The following is a 27,985-nucleotide window of genomic DNA, read 5'->3' as shown; positions in this document are numbered from 1 at the left end:
TGGCGTCAATAACTGAAAAGGGGGTAGTGCAATCGAACGTTCTTTGTTTTCCGTTGTGAGTGCCATACCTCAAGAAGTAATGCTACGTTCTGGATGAAATTTGGAATAAATGTCACTCCATAGGTAAACAGGCGTTGGTTCAATTTTTGCGCCAATCTCTCCATGGGGGGCTGATTTTTTTGTGAGAATTAAAATAGCTTTATAATTGCAACAATAAGAAAGAAAAATTGTTATAAACTCTCATCTGTGTAATTCGAGTGATTTTAATTGTTGGAAAATGACAAGAAAATGGCAATTATTTAACTTTTTAACTATTGCCATCTTGTGTTTGTTAACAAATAAATGTTTGTAAATATTCTAAGCAAGGCTTAAAAAATAATTTACAATTTTCATTCTTTGCTTTGCTTTTGAGTTATATCGGGAATTGGGATGGTCGTTAAGTTTTGGCGTGTGTAATTTTGTTTTTGTTCGGAATGTTGCTACTTCGTCAAGCATGGAGAGAGATTATAATTATACGAAAGATATAGAAGAAAGTTTCGTGATGGCCACAACATACTAGTTAAAACTGAAGTCAGTTTCAGGCAAGTTTTGTGAAGGAAAGGTTGGTGACTCTACGGACCGACTAAAAGCAAAATCTTAAGTCATCATTGATTACGTTTGAGAGACGGGTGATCCGGTGACCCTTCCCTGAAAGTTCTTCGAAACTGATGTTTGAAAACCGGAATTTTTTCGCTGATTTTGAAGATGTTATGTGAGCAGGGGTGGGATTAGGAACCCCTCTAAAGATGCTAATTCTGACTATCATTATCATTGATAGTAATGTTAGAGAATGGGTTCTGGGGCCCTCCTTTGCAGCATTTTCGAAATTAAAGTCCTAAAAATACCAGGGTTTGGAGGCTGTCCCCAGAAAACGCAATTTGGAATTTGGAGCCCTGTTTAGGGACTTCAGACATGGAAGAAAGTAAGTCGTCTAAAATTGAAGTCTCAAAAAAAAAAAATCTTAGGTTATATTTGGTTAAGTTAAGACAGAAAGATTGAATAAGAGACTAAGATCAGGTTCTTAAGATCGAAGATTCAACCAGCAAAATTTTCTGAAATTAAAGTCCTAAACACTCAAATTTAAGCTTTCTTTTGTCTCTTCATGGAGGCGGTATCATGACCATCTTTCTAATTTAAAATTTGGAACTGCACTTTACTTTTCTACCTGAGGTACGGGCTCTGTTCTCCAGTCTGATCTGAAAGTGGCAGTTCATTCGTGATTTTAACTATCTGAAGAAAAATTACTGTGAAGAGGGAAAATTACAAATTTTAGTTCGTTATTCATACAGATTTGACTTTCAGGGGAGTCACAAATGTTGATTGTCTTCCCCTGTATCCGCGCTAGTTGTACTCAGAATTGTTTGAAGTGTTTGCGAATGTATCTTATCAGAATAATTTTTCTTTACTGAAATATGTCTTCATTGTTTCGGGTCTATGAAAACTTGTGGGAGGGGGGGGGGCAATTGTGGCCACCCTCCGCACTCTTTTTAAAGGCACCCTTTAATGCTTCAGGAGACGGCTATTGCCCTCATTTCCCTATTAGTGCCTGATTTCCAGCTCTGCCTCAAATTTCACAATCAAATGAAGCATGCGTGTAACAGGGCATATTTTAAGGAAATTTGACTGTGTGGGCAACTCCAACTTCCTCGGAAGGGGGGGTTGTAAATGTGCAGTTTATGTTAGTTGAATAATTGTCAAAAAAGAGTTGAGTTGTGAAAATTGGAATTAGGGAAATTATTGCTAATGGTCATTTTGTTCAATAGGAAAAGAGTGTAAAGAATATAAACGCTGTGAATCAGCGTTTAAAATAGTTCAAACAGTCACTGAGTTTTTGAATTTTTTTAATTTCATTCATTATGATGCAACCATTAGAACCATTTGAATCTAGTTTCTTTTTCTTAGGTTCACCAAAAAATGCATCTTTGATAGAAATTTGCTGCTGTGATTTTCTTTTAGCTCTCATACTTCCATACTCGATCGAATGAAACTGCAACACAGAATATAATAGAGAGCGTAAAAACAAATGCTTCAAATGACCACGCACTACAAGCTTTGTGCAGGACACATGGGGCCGGTTTCACCTTAAAAAATGGCTACGGAAGATTACATGACGTTAATCCACAAAACTCTGTTTATGTATTATGTGCTGCCATATATGAGTTTTGGAGTGCGAGATATCTTTGTTTAATAGTTTTATTTATTTAAAAAACTTTTGCTTATGGGAACGGTTAGGGGTCACGCTTCCATTTTTTTACAGAAAAATAAAAAGTATATAGAAGCACATAACCGATGGAAAAATTTAGGAAAATGTCGGTGGGCAATTTTATTTGTTTGTGGGATCAATTTTATTTGTGTGGGCAATTGCCTAAAAAAAACCCATTAAAATATGCCCTGGCATGTAAAGAGAAGATATTAATAGATAATGGACCAACATACTGTTCTCTAACACTCTATTTTTCTCTTACTTTGCTCTGCTGTCGGAAAATCGAGACCTACTTTGATTTTTCAATGAAAATTTGAAATTCAGCGTATTTATTCGACTTATATTGTGAGAAATTTTGCTTCATTATAACTGCGGCTACCCATGTGTGGTGCGCACCTGCTAGGGTCGGCCCTGTTTGTATGTGTGAATAATTTATCGATATAATGGTTTCTAAATTATATTCATAGCACGTTGAGATATAAAAACTTTTATTTCTTCTATGAATATCTTTAATTCATGTGATTTTCAAGACTGTGTTTCACTTTCAAATCTTTGTTGAAGAAATGTTTTTTTTTCTATTTTCAAGTCGGCTATTGAACTCCAAAAAATTTTTTTTGTTTCTTTTTTACCAAAGTAAAAGAGAATCTCACATCTTATATTAGCATCCAATCCCCCTGCCCCTGCTGTTTTTTTTTTTCTTTTTTCATACCTTTACTAAAAGTAGTTTTTGCACACTTTTTTAAATTTATGATATTGCTACCAAAAGTGGGCTTTAAAAATTATTTCTGTACTTTTTTGCTACAAATGTTTTGTATTTGCTTCAAACTATAGCAACAGTATACAAAATTTAAAATTTTGTTACAAAACTGAATTTACCTGATACAAAATTGATCATTCTGATACAAACTGTATTTTTACTGATACAAAACTGTTCAAACTGATACAAAATTGACATTTTTGCTGATACAAAGCTGATACAGAAATGAATTTTTGATTTTCCACCCCTGTATCTCTCTCCAGCTCAGTTATTCACTATTCCAGACTGATAAGTCCATAACAAAGACTTAACTTCAGCCTCTGGATGTCATAACCGGACTACTATTGCAAGTATTTAAGCAATCATTTAATTTTTTATGTGCATGCTCAAATTTTTTTATTTGTTACAATTTGGAGTCTCATTTAAAAAATTAAGAATCCCCTACCGAAAAGTTTGGGATGTTCCTGAATGCTAAAAGTAAATTTACCATAACTATTGTTGCTCAGCCGAAGGTCGTAGACTGAAATCCTATTTCAACGAACTTCCAAGTTGACCAGGATCTATAAATTTTGGGCTCTCCTGAAACAATGTCTGTTGGGGCCCTCCCCCAGTGTATATTATCAAAGTTTATAAGTCTTAGTGCTAGTTTTTGTAATTTATTTATTTTGTTTTTTTCAATTTCTTGGGCCGTTGAGCCCTTCAAGGACGTGCTGATCCAAGACTGCTTCCATGGGGCTATTGGTGTTTTTTTTTCTGGTTTTTATTTTACTATTTTTTTCCTGTTACTTATAACAAACAGCAACTTTCATTGTAGGCTTAAATTTAAAATGTCTGTATTTAATGTTATTTACAGGCAATTTTTAATTTGTAATAATAGATTTGGATATATTATTTGAAGTTTTTAAACATTGTTTCATTTTTATCTTTTCTTTCAGCAAAGAAAATGTATTACAAACGATAGGTAAAGAGACTTACAATGCAACAAATGTTTCTATACTGTGGCAAATTCCTCAATATTCTTTAATTGGTATCAGTGAAGTGTTTACCAATGTTGGTGGTAAGTTAATGAATTTAATATTATGCAGTTTTTGAGTTTTGGTATTATATGCAAAAATATCAAAAGCCTTTTTAACTTTATGATGTGGATATGTCTCAATTTAATTGTGAGCCGACAGCTCAAGCAAATTAAACAAATTTGGTTCACAAAGTTAAATGATGATTGCAAACTTTATGTATAAAAATGCAGGGTTTGTATGTTTGTAAGTGCAAAACTTGAAAAGTAGTCGATGGATTGACTTGAAAATTTTACACATCTCTTCAGAGGTTTTTATACGTTACAGCCCAAGAATTCTAAATGTTCCTTGGGGATTAATTAATGACAAATTTTAGTCTAACAGTTGACTTATATTTGTTTTAACCTGTTGTTAAAAGAGAATTGAAGTAAATTTGCAGTAAGAAAATCAACCCTTTCGATCATCTATAAATGAGGGAGATGATGTCATGTTTGTTTGTACTTGATGTCAGGAAATCCCTATAGCTCCTAAAGTCTTAAAATTCGGTGCAAAAATAAATAGGCTAAACTCGATTTAATAAGTGAACTACTGCTTGTTATGTTATTTGTCCATTTTGGAGACGACGAATTGAAAACGGCTTTTCAGACTGAACTTGCAGCTGTTTCGCTATGTTAAAAGGCTATATTAATATCAGGAAATGGGAATTTTTGTAATGGGAAAGCGTTTTGGCTCTATGGGCTCCATTTTGCTCTAATTGCAATGTGTGTTTTTATCATTTTTTTTCTTTTGTGTGTGTGTTGTCTCTGTGTTACACAAGGCCGTAGACAGCGAGGAGGGGGGGTCAGAAGGTAAGATCCCCTCCCCCTCTTCTCGCAAAATTTTCAAAATTTCGCATGCTATAAAAAGATTTTCCAAAAATTGTTGTTTTCGGACTTTAACTCTGCAAAATTCAAGTTGTCCCCGACACCCCCTTCCCTTAATATCAATAAAAGATCATCTGAATTTTAGTTTTCAGATCTTCAATTCCAAAAAAATTCCAGGGGAGCGCCTCCAAAAATTACCGAAAAACCGGCCCCCCAAACCCTTTTTTAACACGCTTTTATTAGCTTCACCTGTATGTATGTATCTTGTAATGGAATCTTGCAGCTCAAATTTCGCCCACTTCCTGCGATCGGATTCTTTTAAAATTTGGCACGCGATCTCAGACCCGATGACAATGCAATATTCTATAATCAAATTAATTAATTAACCCTTTTAATTGTTAGTTTCCTCCAATTTTAATCAATATTTTGGCATAAATCCAACAATGTGAAAAAGGAAAAATTTTAAAAAATACATCAAAAAATACTCGCAAAAATTATTTAAAAATATCTACAAAAACCTTTAATTTTTCTGCATCAGACAAAATTTGTTCCAATGTTCCAAGGTAATTAGAACATGAAATATAATTGTTTTTAACTAATTTCATGCCAAAATTTAGGTGAGCCTTCAATTGGAAATTCATTGCTGATCAGACCACTGTTGAACAAAACTTTTATTCAAATGCATCTCAAAATTTCAAAGTAATATAAATATGATTTCTGCAAACATACATCGATGACTCACAGTAGCTTCCCATCGGGGTGCCCTTGTCTTAACTTTATGATATTACCTCGCACTCGTTTTATAAATAATTTCGTCGCTTGATAATTCTCCAACATAAGACTAAAAAGCAGAAAAATAAAACTAGTTTAAAAAACTAAAAAAACACGCTTTCGTAGCAAAATGAACTAAAAGTGAAAAATAATCTTTGGATGATAGTAGTTGACCAATCACTTAATTTTAATGTAATACAAAAAAGCGTGGGGGGCTTCTTATCAGTTGTCTTGAATTTCTTCCATTTGTTGTCCAAGCAAAAATGTAAATAAACAGCACCCCACGCTTTTTTGTATTATATTAAAATTAAGTGATTGGTCAACTACTATCATAAAAAGATTATTTTTCACTTTTTAGTTCATTTTGCTACGAAAGCGTGTTTTTTTAGTTTTTTAAACTATTGTTTTATTCTACTAACATTACCGAAGATCTTCTAGAACTTATGCTAACTTCAGGAATTTTTGAGAAGGATATCTCTCTGCCCCCCCCCCTCTTGCCAACATCATTAAAGATTGTCTTAAATTCAGTTTTCAGGGCTTGAATTTCAAGAAGTTTCTGGAGGAGAGCTTCCAAAAACTTCTCCCTCTTACATCATTGAAAGTCAACCAATATTACGTTTCCGGAGCTTCAATTGGGAAAAATTTCCGATACGCTACCAAAGATGACCTAGAATCGTGTTTTCAATATTGCAATTTCAAAAAAATTCCGGGGACTAGACCCAAATCTCTCTTTTCCCTAACATTTCTAAAGATCGTCTAAAACTGCATTTTTGCAACTATAATTTAAAAAAAATTATTTCGAGGGGCTGGCGCCCACCCCCCGAATCCCCCTCTTTATAGCATAGCAGATGATAATCCACAATTGTATTTTAAAAGATTCAATTTCATAAAAGGACCAGGGGAATGCCCCTCCCCCTTGCATTACAAACAATTTTCTAAAATGCATTTTTAAAACTACAATTTACGAAATTTTCTCGGGTTGGGCCTTTTAATCTCTCTATCCCACCTCCAAAAATCTTCTAAAACTGCGTTTTTAGAGCTACAATTTTAAAAAAAAATTATTGGTGAGGTCCCGAACTGCCTTTCTATTGACATAATTAGAGGATATAACAATTGCCGTTTTAACAATTGCAATTTCAAAAATTTGGCATGGGAGAACCCTCAAACCTCTTCTTCCCCAACATTACTAAAGACCGTCAAAAATGCATTTTTAAAACCACAAAACCTTAAACTTTCTGGGGGAGAAACTTATTTAAAACCCATGTGATGGGGAAAAAAGCGAAGCCTTTAATCTCATACACCTCCTTACTTTTTTGATCTCAGAATGGCTCCTATGCGATAAAAACACTGCTGTTCCAAAAAAAAGGTTTTAACCCCTTTATCAAGACTAAAGAGAGTCCAAAATTGCCTTTTTGAGCACTTAGTTTTGGAAAACTTTCGATTCAGAGTCCAGGATTTTTTCCATCCTCCTTAATATCACTAAAGGAAGGTAACTTAAAATTGCATTTTCAGAAATTTGATTTCAAAAATTTACTGGAGGACAACTACCAATTACCAGCCCCTTATGCCGTCTTACCAAACATAATCGAAAATCATATTTCTTGGACTTTGATTGCAAACAATTTTCCCTAGGGTACTTCTTTCCCTTGTCTAACATTGGCAAAGAGAACTGGCTTTAGAATGTGTTTTACGAAAGGAAAGCTCCTAAACTTCCATCTCCCTCCCGTAAACTCACCCAAAGAAAAGTTGTAATGCTGTTTTTAAAGTCTAATTGTCAAAAATTTGAGAACTCCACGAACCTTCTCTTATTCCCCAGCATCATCAAGCATTGGCCTTATAACTTCAAAAAAATTCCAAGTTAGAGCTACCCACCTCCTCCCCTAACATGTATGTCAACATGCATCCCAAAATTGCATTTTTAAAACTTCAATAGCAGAATTTCCTGGGGAAAGTCCCTAATGGGTTTTTAAGGCTTCAAAAATTTCCAGGAGAGCTTACGCTAAACCAAATCCTTTCTCTAGTGTTACTACCAAATATAGCCTGAAACTGCGTTTAAAAAAAATGATTTTAGAAATTGCGTCTAAAATGAGACACCGAACCCAATGTCAGTTTGACATGCATTTCAAAATATTAAAAATACTACTAGTTCTGCTCCTTTCTTGCAAACAATTTCATTTGGGTGCTCCTGAGCCTAACAACTACAAATACAAAAGTGACGACCAGTAACAGGCTCTGGGCCCAGCTAGACTGGTCCTAGTCAATTTACAATCCCCAGTGAAGATCAATGGCCCTCTTAAAACTATCTACTCATTTGCTCATTACCACCTCTTCCGGTAAGCTGTTCCAAGGTTCCACTACCCTGCTAAAATAATAATTTTTTCTAATATCCATGTTAGCCTGAGATTTAAATAGCTTAAAACAATGACCCCTTTTCCTGTGTTTCAGTGCTAAACTTTAGCCCCGTAACATCTTTCATTTTAATAAATTTAAACAACTGAATCATGTCCCCTCGGTCTCTTCTTTGCTCAAGACTGTACATTTTTAGCCCTCTAAGCCTGGAATCATAGTCTAAATGAGAAAGTCCATTTATTAGCCTTGTAGCCCGCCTTTGAACCCTTTACAATACGTCAGTATCTTCATTAAGGAGACCAAAACTGAACAGCATACTCCAAATGAGGTAAAGAACAAGACTTCATGATAAGTGATTGGGGGTACATATTACTATTTCATGTCCAACTTAAGGGCCAATTAAAGGTCTTCATGTCATTGGTATCATCTTTAATTGCGACATTTACGACACCACACATCATTTTCTGAACCAACAAAACTTGTAAATTATTGAATTTTGATTAACTGATATTATAATTAAATTAAAATTATCTGAGAAAACATGTGCTCACATATTGTTAAAGTAACTTAAACTCTTGATAATTCAGTAAAATTACTGCTAAAAAGAAAAAAATAAACCAACCAATAGTATCACCTGCCAATCCCCCCCCCCCCCTCCCTCCCGTCTTTTTCCTTTTTTTTTCCTTTTCCTGATTCCGCCCCCACCCATTGCCATATGTCTACCAATGCGCAATATGCTTCAAAAATCATAGCAACAGGTGACTTTTTGTCGAAAATTTATGACCCCCCCCCCCCCCCGAAACCTGAGTACAGTATGCATGATGTTCATCTGTTCTTGCAGTGCTTTGGGGTCACATTTATGACGTTCATGTAGCCCCACTACCAAAGCGTTGCAAGAACTCATCCATGCAGCAGTGATGACCATTACGTAATGTAACTCACCCCTCATAGTTTGTAGAGTCCTAGTAATGGTCATCACTAACTACCATATGAATGCTTTTCTTGAGCTCTTCTAACGTTTTTGGCAGTGGAAGTACATTGAAAAGGTTATTAATGTGCCCTCAAAGCCCTGAAAGAACAAATGAACATCAGGCATAACTATAACTCACACGGCAAAAACAAAATAGTTTTCTAATTTTTTTGCCAATTTTAAAACACTGCACTCTTATTACCACCCAAAATTTGATGAGATAGTGGTTATTTTCATATATTCCTCATTGTTGCCTGTGCAATACTTTTAGATATATGGCGTTTTGAAAAAGAATGATCATTTGTACTGAAGTAGCCCTATGTTTATTGTTTGCAGTTGTTTTGGGGTGCTCAAACTTAAAATAACATTTTTTAAAAAAATAGATACTTTAACTTATTTCCGTTTGGTAAAAGAATTTGATGATTCTGCATGAAATAATAAACGTTTGAATTTTGGAGGCAACCACCACCTCGAATGATTCCTTGCTCATCAAGGAAGGGGGCTAAACTTTTCAACTTTCTGTTTAACTCAATTGGCTCACCTTAATGCTAACATCTCAATTCAGAAAGAAACTCTTGACTATGTACTGCTTTGATAAAAACATTTTCTTTGATAACAACACAGTTATTTTACTTTTGCAAGCACCAGTTTTAAGAAATTGCCAAGTCACACAAAATATTGTTATTCAGTATCCAGGGGTGCCCCCCTGGGGGGGGGGGCATGGCGCTGACTGCACCACTGAAATTTTTAGGGGAGTGTTTCAAGCGATATTTTTCACTTTTTAGCGGGGGGGGGGGGGTCTTCATAACATTTAGGGGGGTGCCCTTACGCGGGTAGGCACCTCTGCTGGTATCCCAGTATTGCAATCAGTAACTGTATGAGTTCTGTGATAGCAAAGGTGAACAAGAAGAATTTGACCATGTTTATTGATTCTATGTTGAGATATGTTGTTTATTTTATGTGACCAAATTTCTATTTCATTGCATTAAAATTAATTGTATACTTAATTCAATTTTGGTAGGATTGGAGTTTGCCTGTTCTCAAGCTCCCAGTACAATGCAAGGAGCTGTTATGGGTCTGTATTACTTTTGCAATGGAATTGGAAACTTCCTCGGAATAATAGCCGTACACACATATCAAAAGATTCTGAAAGATCTGAAGACAGAGGCTGATGATTCTGGTTTGAACTTTTCTTATTATTTTTGGCTCCTTGCACTATTGCAACTGATTGGATTGATTACTTTTTGTTTTCTTACCAGGGATCTGAAACTTCGAAGGCAACATTCGTTGCTCGAATCGAGCACTAACTTGCAAAATAATTCCTCCAGAATTGTACCAGTTGGATAAGCACTGTACACTTCAAAATTTTATCAGTAACAGTACTGAACATCTTGTTTTGAGTCAGTATTACGATTCCGGTGATGGTTTAACGTTTCTTTTGTTTCTTGCATCATTCCAGCTGTATTTTTCTACATTTCAATTATTTGAAAATTTTCAAGTCTCAAACATGGAATGGACAAATCTCTGTTTTGCAGAGTGATTTATTTTGAATTTTAAAGTTTTATTTATTTATTTGACTCTAAAAATCGACAAAAGATTGTCATTGAATGTTTGTTTTGTTTACAAAGTGATTCCTTAAGAATTCTAGACATTGTATGAAAGTACATGCTGAAGAATTATTTCTTGAGAGAAATACTTAGAGCCATTTCATCTGTTTTAAACTGCCCCACATATATTTTAACAGTTTCATTTTATATTTATGGTATAAAATGAAAGAAGTATTCCTAATCTAGTGTATAGTTATCCAAAAATGAAAAAATAATTAATCATTAAATCCATTTAAAACAATTTTGGCCCTTGTCAAAAACAAGATTTTAAAAAAATATATTTTTTAATAAAAGTAGTAAAAATTTAATTCAGCAGGATAAAAGTTCTAAATGTTAAAAAACTCCCCCTTTGCACTGCAACCGCAACTTGTACCTCAAAATATTTCTCTTGTTTGTAATATTGTATTGAATATTGATATTTATTTTCATTTTTACATATTTTAATTCTTTTATTTACTTATTTTTTACACTCAATTTTTAACTTAAGATTGCAAAGGTGTTTTCTTTTTACATCACTAAATTAAAATTTGCGAACCCTTTACTTTTAAAACTGGGAGGTTCAACTCCCTCATCACTTAGCAACGGCCTTAAAGTGCAACAGTGAAAAGTCAGCTACTAAGAAAAGATTTAAAAAACTGAAGAGAATTCAAATGCTACTAAAGGAAATGTTGTGATTATGATTCAAGTTTGTACCAATTCAATAACATTAGATTGAAATTCCTCTGGTTTTGAGAAAAAAATCAAACATGTTTTTTTTTCTGATCAAAAAAATAATAAACATAAAGGAGTAAAAATATTGGTAAGCGACCAATATTTTTACTCCTTTTGTTTATTATTTTTTTTGGTGGTAGGTGGTAATATATGGTGGTGGTATGTATCGAGTGAATCGGTAAACTTTCGGAACAATAAGAAATAATTGAATGCTGACTCTTAACCATTTTTTTTTTTTTTTTTGTTAAAGGGGAATTTATTTTTTCAGAAAAACAGTACTGCAACGAAATAAACAACCTTTACTCAGCTAGGAACCTTGTAATAGTTTTGGGACTCCTGATTGGCCAGCCAACGCAAATGCGTCGGCCATGTTTTTTACCCCATTCCAGGTATGTGAAAAAAATCTACTCCTCAGAAGTAGGACTTGGATAAAATGAAAAGCTTTCTGCAAACACAAATCCTAACTGGAAAATTTTCCGCAAATAATTATTTTGCCTAGCTCACCCTTGAATAAAGAATTAAATTCATATTCAATTATGAAAGAGACAGAAAAAAAAGTGCTTTAAATCTTTTTTTTTTTTACAATAACATATAGTTTGCTTATTTTTCACCAACTGAAGAAAACTGCGTAAACCATTATTTTTTTCACACATGTGCTTTAAAAGGCTTTTGGAGAAAGGCTTTAACAGAAATAAACTAGGTTCGAATGTTTTTAAATTTGTTCCACCTTCAAATAATGCCTGGATCTTGTTTCAAAATGAAGCAATAATTTGAGCATGCAAATCAAACTATATAAGACATGGATGACATTTTTAAGAAAAGGTTGTTTATGTGCATACTGGAACACAAAATTTTGTCGAAATTTATCTGTGATTCAAATGGTGGGATGCCACTGTAAATTAACCTCAAAATTTAACTTTTTATTTAACAATGATTTTTAATTTCATTGAAAAGATATCTGTTTAAACCTGCCAACAATTTTTTAATAATTTTTATTTTAGTATATTTTTTGTTCACAACATGTGAGTTCTCACCTCCGTGGCATGTCACACACCTTGTGTGACTGTTTATGTTGCTTAATAACTTGTTTAATTAAAAGTATTTATTTATTATTCCTTTCTCAAGTCTCTTCAATACTAATTGTTCAAGCATATTTAATTTTTTAATATTGTGTTTTATTTCGTTTTTAGTAGGACAAGAAATTATGTCACACAATAAATTCTCATCTTCGTTACCAAAACACAAAATGCCATTCGTCATTAACACGTAGCAGTAATGACATCAAATTTTATTTTCCATGATACAAGAAAACCTTCCCTTTGTTTATTTTCAGCCATAGCTGAAGTTGTGAGATTTTTGTTTGAAAAACAAAAAGAAAGATTTTTTCTTTAAAAACTTTGAATTTCAGGGATGGTAAATTAATGTCAAAAAAGAAGTGAACATGTTTCCATATTCATAACATGTGCAGATTGTTGCAACGAAGAAAAAAAAAATGTCCCTGAAAAATGTATCTATTAGGCCTATATTAATGGAAAGTTCCTCACCTCTGTGATAGACCTTACCAATGTCGGTGAAAATAAATGATGGAGGGAAAGTACATCAATAATAGGCATTCTACCAAAAATTATAAATTGCCAGTATATCCTCAAATTTACTAAATACTATTTTTTAACATACATTTGAAACTACTAATTAAACCATACTTTAATTAAGAGCTTCATATTATATTCCCACTAATCATTAAAATAGCTGATCGTTTGCACAATTAACAAAATTACTACTTTGATATTAAATTGGCCTCGATATTTAAATATTAAAAGCTTTTTTCTTTTTCTTTTTTTTTATTTTCCATGAAACAAGGCATTTTTTTATTTTTTTTTTATTTATGAGTAAAATAATTGGAACTTAGGTGAGCCATTGTTTATGGTTACTTCTAGTAGGTAACACTTTCATGTAAGAATGGGAAAAAAAGAAAACAAAAGGTTTGGAAATAGAAAAATATTTGTTCAAAAGCTACGTTTTCTGAAGAATGACCCGTTATATGATATTTTTATATCTCCTATTCTTTGGCACCATTGACTATTCTCACTTACTCATAATAACCGTGTTTTGAAACCGATGTTTAGTGATGCTACGTTACAGATGTTTTAAGAGAAATGTTTAATTGAAAATTGAATGAAGACTCATAGAACATATATATAGATGTATATATATTAATTTTTATCTCATTTTTATGTATTTATTTTATGTTTGTTAGAATTAGCACAAAAAATGTACAGAATGTAGTCAAAAATCATAAATATTGATGCATTCATTGTAGTAATTTATATTGTTACATGTAAGGTGATTGATTTTTAAAACCAGCTCTAGTCATTGCAATCCAAATCTTTAATGCTAAATCTAGCAATAAAAATGCTCAAGAGTGATTCCACAGCCATGTGTCAGACAATTTGGACTAAATTTTTCCTTACATTTTTGTATGTATACAAGTTAATAAGAACTGGAAGTTTAAATTTTGTTGACTCAGTGAAAGTACTTTACTTTTGTGTGACTTATTGTTTTTTAAATGAAGTTGACTTGTCACCTGCAAAATACACTTTTGGACATCAGCTGTAGAGATCTCCATTATAGCAATATGTCCTCCGAATCTATTGTTTCAATTTTTTTTAAATATATGCTTTTGCTTTCCTACTAACCATTTTTAGTGTTAGTTTCAAAACAGAAACAAATAATGGGCCATTCTAGACATTTTATCCCACTCGTAGCAGCTCTATATTTTCTTTCGAAAATTCAATTAAAAAACAATGAACAGTATTTTTTTGCTTATGAAATTACACATATACACGTGTGATTTGTTACGAAACATAAATTTTGTTTAATATATATTATAAATTAAAATATAGAGCTATGACGTACGAGGCAAAATGTCTGCTTTTTCATGGAAGAGCCCTGAATTGGCAACCCTGCTCAGGTATCTTTCATTCCACTGATGGTGCAATGTGCGAATGAATGCATGTTTGTACTCTCATTAGCAAAGCAGTGTATAAAAATGATTAACTGGTTTAATGATTCAAATTATTGCTCAACAAATTTTGTGAAATATTAGTTGAAGTATTGATATATATCTTATAGTGTTGTAAGCGTCGAAGGTTATTGTTATTTATTTTGTTGTAAATAAAAGGATATATTTTTACGAGTTAGTGTTTTTCCTTTTCAAAATTTTAGTCAAGACAAGTGCTATTTTTGATTGATAAGGAAGCATTTACGTCGTTCAGATATTTAATACTGGTAGCCAGTGCTGTAGCTAGGGGGGAGGAAATCTAGGAGATTGCCCCCTTCCCTTTCTTTTTTTTTACAGGGAAGGGGGACACCCTATATATTTTGGATGTCATAGTTTGAAAATTTTTGTTAGGCCAAAAAAGGCATTTAGATTATTCATGCTTTTCTTAACAAAAAAAGCAGATACAGTGAAACTCCAGTGACTCAACATGCGCATAACTCGACTACTCTGATAATTGGACATTTGGTTTTTTCCGATGGTTGGCCCAATACTTATTTCGATGAGCAAAAACCTCTTTAACTTCACGTAATTTTGCAGGAACCCCTATAAGTCAACATCCAATTGCTATTCTAGTCCAATTTTTGCTACCAACATTTTTTCATATCGACTATTTCTCAGAATTTTACGCTGCAGATTCTTGGTCGGTCAATCGATTCTTCTGTGGGAAGAGCTCTTGAAAAAAAAATTCATCTTTTATCCAGGAGAGTCAGCCACCACCAGTGTTTCTTTCAGACATCACTGCCCGTGGAAAAATTTGGATTAGACTTGTTTTGCTATGTAAAGATTTTTTTTTTTGAAAAGTAAATTATAGGAAATTCGGAACTTTATCACGGGGGGGGGGGGGGGGGTATCGGCCTCTGTGGCCTCCATTTTGTTACTGTCAATGGAAAGTCCCCTGCTGTCAACAAACTGCTAAAAGCACATTTTTCTCCCTGAATATATATGTGCAATTAATTAACGAACAAGATATGTCTCCCCCTTTTTATTACCATCTTTGGTTTGTTCGTTTATTTATGCTGGTTGCAGGTATGAAGTGGTTGGAACTATGTTATCTATCTAGTTAACTCATACAATACATTTGTGAGGTTCGTATCGGAAGATTAGGACATGTACTGTGTCGCTCTGTGGGCACTCATGGAGTCATGGTACATGTTGTTGGAAATCAAAGTTTTCCTAGATAAGGATCATTGAGTGGAGGGGAAGGGATCTTGCACGTTATTTTTGGCGGGCTGTAATGGAAATGCCTATAATGTCTACGTTTGTTGTTTGTTTCTTTTATATGACAAATTAACATGATGTCAGTAACATCTTCTTTTCAAAAGAAATGTCTAAAAATTCGGAATATTTTACTACCCACCCCCCCTTCATGTCACCCCACAGTTTTTAGGCTGACAAGACTGTTAGCCAATTAGAAAACTTTTGAAAATCTATGCAGATTTTCTCTGAGAAAAACAGATTTATTTCGTAATCATTCTAGAACTTGAAGCCCTCTAACGTGTGAACTTGTTTAGGTCTCCCTACAGAAGTCTTGACTGTCTTTATAATCATCTTTGCAATCAGATTCAGAAACATAATATTTTGAGGGAAATTTCTGTTTTTTAATACATTGAGTGGGGTCATGATTCAAGTCGTCATCTGTTTATAATCCATGTGTTATAATGTTGATTGTAATCCACATTGCTCAAGTTCAGCCTTGAAATTAGCTTTCATTAACAAAGTTAATTTTATAATTACTATTTACTACATTGCTTTTGAATACTGTTTAATTCTCTTGTTGATAATCCATGTTCCTCATTAAATTACGCAATTTTGTCGTGAATATGCCTAACTCAGGCGCAGAAAGAACCAGAGTGTGACATGAGAGAAGTCGTGCTGTTGAACTGACAGTTTAGAATGTAACAAAAAGAAAAGATAAAAGTTTAACTTTACGTCTTTACGACCAACAAGTTGATACATAATGGTGATTTCTTATGTTCGAAAATTCCTATCACTGTAAAATACTTCATGGAAGTGATTTTTGTAATGAAATGCAATATGTAGGGACTTAGAAGGGATTAATACATGAAGAAATATTTTTCAACAAGTTTTTCATTTTTTTAATTTGCCAACAAAAGTAACAGGTTTCTGAATACTACAGCCAGCTTAGGTAGAAACATTCAACACTGATATGATACATTTTTAACTCTCTCTCTCTTTTAAATCCTTGAATTGCGAAGAAATAGTCTTTACCACATGAATTTGCATTTTCCTTCGGGTGAAGAAATCTGCAACGCTATTTACAACTTATACATTTTATAAAACAAATTTTGTACTCAACAGTACAAAAAAAATCATAATTTACAAGTTATCACCCCAAAACCAAGTATACAGAAGTAAAAATATCATCCAATATGGATGCTGACTGTTTCAACTGAATTACATAGCAATTAAATAATAATTGAATTCGGAAATTAAGGTGATAGCCATTAATTAGTAGCAGAGTTTAAAATTCGCAAAAATTTCTTTTCCGACATCTTACCGCACGAGCCCATGAGAAATGGTTCATTTGAATTTTAAAAATTATTTACATCATTTTACAAGAATGGCACACCAGCATGAAAATGTGTCTCGTACATATACTTAATTGGTAAAACAGAAATTCTTAATTGAGTCTTATGAAACTATAGGATGACTACACGATTTGAAGTATTTTAATGGGCAACTTGCATTGTTAAAATGAACATCTTGTAAAACTTTTTCACTTGTTTACCAAAATCATGTTTGGGAGAAGAAAAATATGCATCAACTGTTGCACAAAATGCCCTGTAAAGACTCCAGATAGGTTAGGTACTTGTTTCAATGCTTGAACTTTATGAAGAACACGGAATCTACTTCTACAGGGTTGCCACTCAATTATGAGAGGGAGATTCCCTGTATGACTATCAGGGGTGCCCACAGAGGGGGATTATGGCACAAGCTGTGCCATCAAAATTTTTTGGGTGGATTTAAAAAAAAAAATTGATTTATTTTTAATTTAAATATTTTACTCTGTTAGTATTTTATTTCATTTATTTATTTAGTTTGTGTGTGTCATTGGCATAGCACAGAACTAATTAATAATTTTAAAAAAAAATAAATAAATAAAAAATATTTTTAAAAATAAATAAAAGTTAAAAATAAAAAAGGGAATGAGGGTTGAGAATTTTTTCTTTGGAGGGGGGGGGGGGGGTTGCAACCAGTTAGTAATAATAAATAATTCAATATAACTGAAATAATAGTAGAGTGACTAAAATTTATATTTTGCTTTTTATTATTTAAAAAAAATAAAAAATAAGCAGAACAGAAAAAACTCATGAATCTCATGCTCTCTAAATTAAATTAGCATAAAATTCAAGATGTATCTCTACATAGTATAAAATGAAGTCTTCAAAAAGCGTCTGTTTGTTTAAACGCACAAAATTCAAGAACTACCCGGCCGATTTCAATGAAACCTTCAGAGCATCTTTCTCATAGCAGCAGAAAGGTTTGCAGACCAGTTCGAAAAAAATTTGACGAGTAGTTCTATTTTTATTCCAATTTAAGCCCAGTTTTCACATAAATTCCCCCAAATATGAGGGTGAAAAATTACTTGCACATAATGTTACATATCGTTGGAAAGGGCAGAATTTTCTGGGTTCTATGCAATTTGTTTCAATGCTCTAACTTAATTACAGCGGGAGTTATTTGCATTTTTAGCTCGAATTTTTTTAGGCTTAGCTGAAATTTAGGCATTACTTTGTTCATTAAATCTAAAATTGTCCCACAGTTTTCTTTTTGACACCATTGGAAAAAGCAATATTTTTTACTCCAGAACCATCTCGACCTGTGGTCGAAAAACTAAGCTTCTATCTCGAAAAGAAAAAAAGTTACAAGCATTTTTAAATCAAGCTTAAAAAGTCTCATTTCCATTCAAATTGTTAACCATTTTCTTTCGCATTTTAATTCCTTAAACTTATTTCATTTTGTGTTTCCATGGTTACGCTTTTTAAATCCATCTTTCTCGATTTAATTTCCTAAAAGTATTTTAATATCTGTCGTCATTGTTTGAGAGGGAAATTTTGCATGATGTTTTTTTTTTCTTTTATTAAGATTGTTGAACATAAGTCACTTGACACAATTTTTATTTTCAAGGTAGACCGTGCAAAGCAGCTAGTGTCAAATAAAACATTTTTTTATTAGAAAGATTAACATTTTACCATTTACTTAAACAAAAAAAAAAACTTTGAAAATAAAAGTACCATTTATTTTATTTATTTAGTCATATTTTTGTTATTATTTTGTAGTTTAAATATTTGGATATTGATTTTGGCACCTTATTATTTCCAAAGTAAAATTCCCTGCACTAGATTTTAAGGAAATTTTCATTAATTCCCAGGTTTTTTTCCCCTTTACATTTCCTTTTTTTTTTTTTTTTTTTTTTTTTTTGGGTTCTCCTGTGGCATGGCAACCTTGTTCTACACAAAGAATCCAGAAACAATATTAAATGAATTTTTGGCTCAGTAATGGTTGTCATTTCCTTTATTTGTATTAATTGCATTATATAGAAGTCGAGTTCATTATGTTTTCAAAGTTCATTCAATGAAATACAGACCTAACATATTTGCATGGGCGTCCCCCCCCCCCCTTCTAAACCATAAATATATTTTAAATAACACTAAAAATAGACAGTTGCTTCAATTTCTAAATTTAGTTTGGCTGTGTAGTAAATTCGTTACAAAGAAAATGTATACATTTTCTTTGGGAGTCCATTGAAAAGAAAAAGTTATTGGTGTTTAGTTGGGTTAATTCTGCTATTAACTTAGAATTATACAAAATTTTGGAGGGAGGAAGGCAACAGACTAGTCCCTTAATTGCCCAAATGATGGAGGTGCCCAGGGGGACACCGAACTGGCAGAAACTTTCAATTGGCACAATGGAACCCCTAATTTTGCCAAATTTTTTATCATTTTGCGGAATTGTCAGACAAATATACTGAATAAGGAACATTTTGGGAGGTCACAGTGACCCCCCCCCCCTTCCATGTTGAGCTGGATACACCCTACACCCTTGAGTTTTAAAAAACATTTTGAGCAACAATTGATAGACCTGTTGCTGTGGAATTGCCTACATGTGAATAACGTTTGGAACCTGAGAAGAGGGGAAAGTTATACTAGTAAATTAGAACTAAAAATATTAAACTTATTTAGGGGAAAATTGTATAAGAATGATTCACATTTTGATTTTAAAACGGCAAGGATCAGATTTAAGCAAGGATCAGATGACCAATTTTATGTTTCATTCAGTGCAGGCACTCATGATTAAGAACGTTTCAAGATTTCAAAATAAAATCCAAACTGTGCACTAAAATTTAGATCAGATTTTATAAATTGAAATTAACGTGATAAAACTCTAGAGTAAAAAAATGGAATCTGAAATTTCAGATACTTAATATGAAAACATTCAAAAATCAAATGGAATGTTACCGGGAGGGGTAAATTATTCTCTCATCCCCTTAGTAAAAATATTTTATTCTATATTGCACATAAACTTTTTACAATACTTTCTATATACAACAATATTTACAAAACAAAGCCCAGATGCATAGTACAAGCTAATTACACATTTCAATAAATAAAAAAATTCTCTCAAAAAAATTATTTTACAAATAAACTTTTTGTGCAGCTCTTCAATATCACTAGAATTTTTCAAACGAAAGGAGCTATTTTATTGGTGTAGAGAAATCTGTTTTCCACCACTCGTGTGTGAGATCTAGAAAATGATGTCATCATCCCTCAAACAAATAACCACCGGGCACAGTACAAAGAAAAAGATGGCAGGAAAAAACCTCAAGAATTGAATGAATACTTAACTAGTTATTCAGAAGCTCTGTTTCCCTAAGTGTGCTGTAAAAAGTCACTTACAATAAAGCTCAGAACATAAAATTTCCCAAACATATTTACAAACATGGAAAGTATTTACAAAAATCAAAGGTAACCACGCTGGTGCACCACATATAACACACATACAAGAAAGACAACAACCCTCTCAGATAACATTCAATTTTTTTTTCTTTTATTTATTTTTATTTTTTTGGACATGCCGGCATGACACTGCTATATGCAATATAAGATGGACATACATGCTGGCAGAAAACACTGGATGTGTACACCTGTTTGCAAAACAAACAAGACTACTAACGTCTGTTTAGGATGAATTGGAGTACCCTGCAGCAGACCAAGGCACTGAACACCGGCTGTTGAGTTTGAGTGAGTTGCCCGAGTTCGCATTGAGCTAGAAGGAACAGGGGCGGGCTTTCACCATCTCGCTAAACTGCCGTTTCGAAATCAATCCGACAGACCCCACCGAGTTTGTGAGTATGCTGCTTTATGGTTTTTTAAGACTAGAACAACGTTTTTGTTTGCAATTTACCACTAGATAACTAGGATTTGATTACGTTTGCCTACTGGTTCAAGTTGACAGAATGCATCTGAAACTGAACAAATGCTAATGTTAAAGTTTGAGTTTAAAATTAAAAAAAAAAAATTGTAATGTTGACTGAAAAAGAGAATAGCGCAAATACACGGATACTTGACTGACATTCTCAAAGCAAAACATTAAATATTTTATAAAATTCAATGCAAAATATACAATATTCAAAAGATCTTTTATCCTGCCTTATTGTCTTGTTTTAAGCTGATCTAATGATAAAAGTAAGTTCCCAAAATACATTTTAGATGATGTTAAAAATCATCCAAAGTGTATTTTGGAAATTTAATTATACCATTCAATTCAGTTTAAAAAATTCAATAAACCAAGGGAAAAAGATTTTTCGAATATCTTATTTTTTCGTTGAATGTTATTAAATACTTATTGTTTTGCTCTGAGAATGTCAGTTACCCACAGAATTGCCCAAGAATAAATAAAAAGAAAGTGTAAAAACCTAATGTTGTTTTCAAGGCTAGCCGGCAGTCTCTACAACAGCACTCTTCAAACTTTATAAGACCAAAAAAAAAGCAAAAGTGAACGTTTCTTTTGTGGTTTTGAGCACATCAGAGGACTGATGAAGTGGCTCGCCTTTAAGCCTCACAATGTTAGCATATTACTAACATCGACTTTCTGTATCCTTAAACTTTTTTATGCTAAATTATTTTAGTGATTTTAGGGGGAAAACCAATAACATTTAATTTTTCTTTAAACTTTATAAATCCGCCCCTGAAAAAGAAGTGGCAGTGTCAATAAAGACATACTACAAACATCGTGAATTTGGAACCATAATTCTGCCATGAGGTGATCACAGTAAGAGAAAGAATTACAAGTGGTTATTATGAGCAATACCACAGCTAGCAACAGAAACAGTCTTCTCATTGTTAGAGTGGAGAAAAAACTCATGGCAATAAATTATTGATTGCTATAAAGCCAGGTTCATGTACCACACTCAGAACACTAATCTTTTGGAATGCAGAGGGCTAAGTATAAAGCAGGAGCTTGAATAGGTGAAACAAACCAATACGATTATTTTTCAGTCTTCGTCCGATAGCGGTTCGTATTGGGACGATAGTAGAGGCGGAGGCTGGTTGCTCCGAGATAGGGGAGAAGGAGAGTTTCGCGATGAATTGCTGACGGGCATGGGTGAAATGCGAGAGCTCGTCACAGAAGACACATTGTTCGTGACGGGCGTGGAACCATGAGTTGTTGATGCTGACAGAGATCGAACGGACAGTGCCGAGTATGGGTATGCGTAAGTGGTCCCCATGCCAGAGAAAGTTGAGTAAGCTATATGCGGACTGGCAGGTGGAGGTAGTGATGACGCAGAAGAAAACATGTTACTAGTACTGCTGCTGACACTACCACTCGGCGTTCCGAATGGAGAATAGTGACCTGAGCTTGACGAAGCACCCATACCGAGAGGAGTCGATGGAGTACTTCTCTGACCCTGAGATGATGCACTTGGGCTGCTTTGGCTAGGTTCTTGCAAACCAACACTAGAGCTAGTCACTGGACTCTGCCTAGTCCCGATATCACTGTGATCCGAATTTTTCGCCGAGGGATCGCTCCGATTGTTTGCAGCGTAAGTTTCTAACATGGTTGATGAAGCAGCACCGGTACTCATAGGTTCGTTTAGCCGTCCCACCGGCTCGGCGTCAGTAGTTCGACTGTGATTATTCATTAAACTCCATTGAGTTTCAGGTCTATCACCGATTCGAAATTTGTTGAAACAATCACTTTCTGTTTGAGGTGATGGAAGGTACTGTTCATTTTGCGGAGACACAATGCCTTTGGAAGCACTTTGACATTCTAAAACCTGAGCGCTCTGATTGCTTGAGCTGAGACGAGGTGCTTCAGATATAGAACTCGAACGATGCACATTTAGAGAATTTTGGGGCAGTAACACTGGAGCTCTTTCTGTCGTACTTTCGGGGATGTACGTACCTTCGGCACGAGTTTTTTTACGACTCACATTATCGGGATGGTCTAGGGTATTGGGAGACACAGATCGTGAGCTTGCTCTGGAAGACACAGTCTGGTTATCTCTCCAATCTCCCGTGACAATATGACCTTCCGAACCACGTTTATGTTGCCGAGAGAGTTCGCCTGGCGTTGAATTTCGGCTCGGAACTCTTTCGACGGCACTCGAAGGTCTCGGGGGTATGGGACTGTAACGCGACATAGCTGGACTGTAGCGTTGACCTTGTAATAAAGGAGGCCCATTACCCGTGCTACAAGGTCTCTCAGATGGTACCTCTCTTTCAGCACCTGGTTGGAAGCGATACACATGTTGAAGATGTTCTCGTTCATCTGAATGGCTCATGGCAGACTGTGGCCGGCGGGATTCTGCCGCCTCTGGCTCATCATCTGTCGTAGTTCTCATAACTTCAACGATTCGACTTCTCACATAATCGAACGGCGATAAACCCACTTGCTGTTGCTGATGAGGTCTGGTAGGGGCTTGGACAGGGTTCGAGTTTGCAGGAGATGGGACAGGATAATGAGCGATGGAAGAAGGAATGCCATCTGGATATTCTTGCGCATAAATATGCCTAGCTGCGAAAATTCCCGACAAACTCGGATTGTTAGTCCACACTGGAGGCTGATTCAGCCCACTGGTAATGCTTTGATTTGAAGGATTTCTGTTATTGCTTTCCCCATTATCATTTACTTGACTAGGTGGAGATATGGGTTCAACACCATACGGTCCAGCTGAAGCGGCTCGAGATGCCTGAGAGTTCGGAGAACTCTGAGCTACCCGAATAATTTGCCTCTCTTCTTGGGAGGTCACCGCATCCGAATTTTGATTAGAATTTTGCTTGTGAATGTTTTCGTTAGAGCTGGGAGACCGATGTTCTCTCTCCCTCTCTTGCTGCAGGGCTCTTCTCAATTTCCAACTATGAGTATGATATGAACATCCATTTCCAGGACAATTTTGTGCACTATGATCAGGAACATTATGGGGAATGTTTGAATTTACAAGAACTCCTTCTGTCGGTAAGACAGCAGCAATGCCTTCCAATTGTTTAGCATTGGCAGAACTATGAGGCCCTGAAGATCCACCAATAACATAAGACGTTCTGGATGAGGCTGAAGTAGTTGTGTTTGCAGGTGATTGACTATTACTGAAAAGTGGCTGTGATTGCTTGACATCTGAGGGACTATTGTAGTCTTTAGATATAATAGCAGCAATATGTTCACTCAGTGTAAATACCTTTTCGCCTGAGTATGACATTGGAACACCAGGCACAGGGCCATGAGTATTATTATTAGGTGGGGTATTGGGAGAACGGCCATGGGCATTAGACCTATCAGTTGATGAAGGTACAGTCTTTTCATTTTCAGGCTCATCATCAATTGTAACTACTTCAGTTCTTGGGTTTTGTTTTGCATTATTAGTTTTTTGAGGCATTTTATTATCGTCATAACCTGTGTGATATTGATTAAATAAGTCTATTCCTGCACTCTTGTTTGTAGGAGCTTCAACATTTTGATTAATTTGTCTTGTAATTATGGCATCAATCAAATTAGCGGCAGTAAAACCTCTTGGAGATGAATTTGACTTGGGAGCATCTTTCTGGAAAGATTGCGAAAATATTTTGGAAGCCTCATTATCCAACTCTGACTGCTGAGAGTGACTTGGATAGTTTTGAGTTTGATTTTCTGATAGAGGTCCTCTTTCCCTTAGAGGAACTCTTTCCTCTTCTTTTTTAACATTAGATCGTTCTCTCGGAGCTGATACATTCGTTTGTCTCATTTGACGCTCAAATTGTTCTCTAGAAAATGGTTCTCTCATGTTACCTAACCTCAATGTAGATGGTTGTTCATTCATTAACATTTGCTGTTTTTCTGCCAACCTTTGGTGTTCCCTCGGATCATAAGAATTATGTACACTGCCCACATACCGATGATTTTCATTTAGTAATTGAGCTTGTTCAGATGAATTAGCATCATTCCTTCCACGCTCAAGTGAATTCACATTAGGTCCCGAATCTGTGTAAGACCTCGGACGCTGGTGCATGTCGATCATAGTTTTTTCCAAACCTTCAACAACTTGTCTTTCTCTCGGAGACTTCACTTCTTGCCTAACATGCATATTTGGTGTGGGTGATCTTTTGCCATCTTTTGGAACAGCTAAACTAGGTTGAGCAACTGCTGCATTCACTAAAGTATTAAATGCATCGTGACCAGATGGCGGAACTGCAGGATAAACCATAGGCTGAGGATGTCTGGGGGATGGAGTTGATTTTCTAACATTTGCAGGACTTACAGTTTCACTTCGCATGTCTGGAGTTCTAGGCGATGCTGACTGCGGCGACTGTATCACAGACGGTTTACCTGTACCCCATGTTATGCTACGATGAATTACATTTTGCCTACTAGATGCTAGAGACAAGCTTGGACTGCGCTTACCAGGGTGCTGAGCATAATTACTGTTGAGTGGCGACTCCACACCAGAAGGACTTCGCGTTCTATCCATTTGAACACTAGGAGATCGATGATGCATGTTATACCTTGAATCGATAGGTTGATAGTTGGAAGGAACGTGATTACTGTAATGAGAACTGCTACTTGTTTGATAGTTTGCAGGAGGATACATAGGATGAAGATGACTTTCTTGTGGTATAATTGGTGCTGGGCTAGAATCACTACTTCTAGGAGATACTTTGACTTCTTTCTCAGGGGCTCCATTTCCACCACGCCGCAGTTGCATTTGCTTGGAGGTATTAAAATCTATCATGATTTGCTTTGAACTGAGTTGAGACTCGTTAGCGTAAGGTGGCCTCTGTGCGGACACATTAGTGGGATAAGTGGCATAGGCGGGGGGAAATGAATACGGTTGACCACCTGGCGCCACTTGACGACAATATTCCATAACACCAGGCTCATATAATGCAGGTACTGACTGGCGAACTAAGTTATCAGGAATTTGAGCAAATGCTTCCGGTCTGGTACTAGGAACACGTTTAATGGAATCATGTGGCACCGGAGTGCCCAGAGTGATAGAACCACCATCTTTTGACTGAGGAACTGGTAATTGTCTGAGGAAACCCTCATATCTGGCAGGTGGGAGATTAGTGGGTGGTACGGGTATTGATTGCTGATTTACAGGAGTTCCTTGTGTTATTGATCCAGCAGGAGGTATGGAAACTAATCTGTCCTTGAAAGGCATTTTTGGAGACATCTGTGTGGGTTTAGATGCAACAAGTGGTGGAGGTGGCGGTACAGTTGCTTTTATGGGCACTGGCTTCGCATGTGTTGGTAATGGTGCGCCGCTCATGGATGCAGACTGTGCAACCAGATGAGGTGGTTGTGAATGAGGCCTTTCGCTGATGAAGGTTTTGCCTCTCGGATCATTTGCTCGAGGGAAGTAAGAATCATGATGTGGTTCTGCTATGTAATGAGGAGATAGAGCAGGAGGTGGTGGTTGAGAAGTACGGAAAGTGTTACAGTGTGCTGGGGGAGGGGCAACATAATACGGCAGGTGAGATGAAGAACCATTAGACCCAGAAGAAGGTCGCACAGGGGTCATCACACGATCCCGTTTGATTTCCTTCACAGGACTGACATCTCTAGATTTGACTTTCTTACTAAGATCTTGCACTTCACAATCCATGGGCATATCCATGTGATGAGAGCCAGGGCGAGAAGGATGCCGAGAACCGCTATGGGCCGTTGGTGGAAATGGAACTGAACTGTCTACTTCTTTCTTAGGCTCTACAATAGCAATGTCTGCAGTTTCCTGTTTTAATCCAGTAACTGCACTGGGAGGAATAGGGCTACTATTCCTTCCTTGTTTTGCAGGATACTGCAAGCTCATTTCAATCGCCTGATAAATCAAATCTCGAACACAAGTAGGTTCGTCAGCTTTCGCTTTGCATGCTTGAATGTACGATGATGAAAGATCTGGCTGGCCGGCTCCAATCTTCGGATCCTGCAGTAGAGTCTTCACTAGAGGGTCCGGCTGTTTGTTTTCCGTTTCTTTAGGGAGAGGCATTGGACTTTGAAAAGATTTTCTAGGTGTTTCACAACCAGAGGATATTTTCAGAGGCCCGTGGGCTGAATGAATCACTCGGGGAGAAGACTCTCGACCTTCGCCATCGATAGGATTTTGACTTTCATCGGCACTCACTGTTGCACTACTGTCATAATCAGGCAGACACTTGGGACTAGTATCAAGTTGTGGCAAACTGCGTGTTCTAGATTCTTCAGTACCAACACTGTTGGGCTGATTTGAATCAGAAATAAGCTCAGGTGCTTTTTGACTTTCACTTTTATCTGGAATAAGTGAAAAAATACTTTAACAAAAAGAAAACAACATTTAAACATAATAATTTAGAATTGACAAAAACAACACTAAACTAAAATTCAAAAGAAAAAAAAATCACAAAATAAGTTAACTAAAAATCTTATTTTTAATCCTCATGGAACAAAACATGCTTCGAAAATTAAGATAAATTTGACGAAGTTTGTCTACCATGCACCCTTCACAAAAATATTTCAACTTTAAAAAGTTGCAAATAAGAAGGGCAAAGTGCCTCTGATTGCATACTGAAATAGTAAATCATCAACTAATTTCTACCAAACACTGCAAAAGATGCAAACTCTTGAAAATCTCTTAAAATTCTCTAAAGCTTAGATATTGAACACATAAAATGTTTCCGTAGCTATACTGTTAAAGAAGACATTAACTTTCGAAGAGGTTGTCAGAGGTGAAAGTTCTCACGAGAGAAATGTTCTAAAGACAAAAAAAAAAAGTTGTGTCCCAAATTTAATTTTTAACTAACTGTAAGTATTGAAAACAAAACTTTTTATTTAAAACTTTTTTCTGTCAAGTGTTCAAAAACAAAATATAAGTAAATACAATAAAGAATTAAGATGATAGTTTAAGAATCATAATTAATATAAAATAAATAAATTTTATAAGCACAATAAAATTTTCCCACTTTATTTAATTATCATTTACTTTTCATCATTAGGTAATGAGTTTTATCATCAATATGTACAAGGTGTTTTAAAAGCTTATTTATCTGAAGCTTTCTCAGATTTCAATCGTTTATGAATTGAAGGGCTCGGGGGCAAGAATGTGATATGCCACATGATGAAATTTTTCAGCAGGCCAATTTCCAACTTGTAAAAAATATTTGTGGAAATTTT

At 35.1% G+C, this 27,985-nt stretch overlaps 2 protein-coding genes across 3 annotated transcripts in view; one reads left to right on the top strand and one right to left on the bottom strand.

Annotated features, from left to right (window-relative positions):
• Positions 1–10,545, top strand: part of LOC129226958 (solute carrier family 15 member 4-like) — a 31,503-nt gene extending 20,958 nt beyond the window's left edge. Inside the window, exons 6-7 of the mRNA XM_054861586.1 lie at positions 3,935–4,056; positions 9,987–10,545. Coding sequence (XP_054717561.1) covers positions 3,935–4,056; positions 9,987–10,312 — 448 coding nt within the window. The 3' untranslated portion in view covers positions 10,313–10,545. The remainder of the gene's footprint in view (positions 1–3,934; positions 4,057–9,986) is intronic.
• A 5,882-nt stretch (positions 10,546–16,427) lies between these two features.
• The window catches only part of LOC129225544 (nuclear receptor corepressor 1-like), a 141,101-nt gene continuing 129,543 nt past the window's right edge, over positions 16,428–27,985 (bottom strand). For both annotated transcript variants that reach the window (XM_054859989.1, XM_054859990.1), the window contains exon 21: positions 16,428–27,106. In XM_054859989.1, coding sequence (XP_054715964.1) covers positions 21,861–27,106 — 5,246 coding nt within the window. In that variant the 3' untranslated portion in view covers positions 16,428–21,860. The remainder of the gene's footprint in view (positions 27,107–27,985) is intronic.

This window comes from Uloborus diversus, chromosome 7 (genome assembly GCF_026930045.1).
Source record: "Uloborus diversus isolate 005 chromosome 7, Udiv.v.3.1, whole genome shotgun sequence".
NCBI classification, from domain to species: Eukaryota; Metazoa; Arthropoda; class Arachnida; order Araneae; family Uloboridae; genus Uloborus; species Uloborus diversus.
The sequence above is the reverse complement of the archived record's forward strand: the minus strand, read 5'-3'. Positions and strand labels throughout refer to the sequence as shown.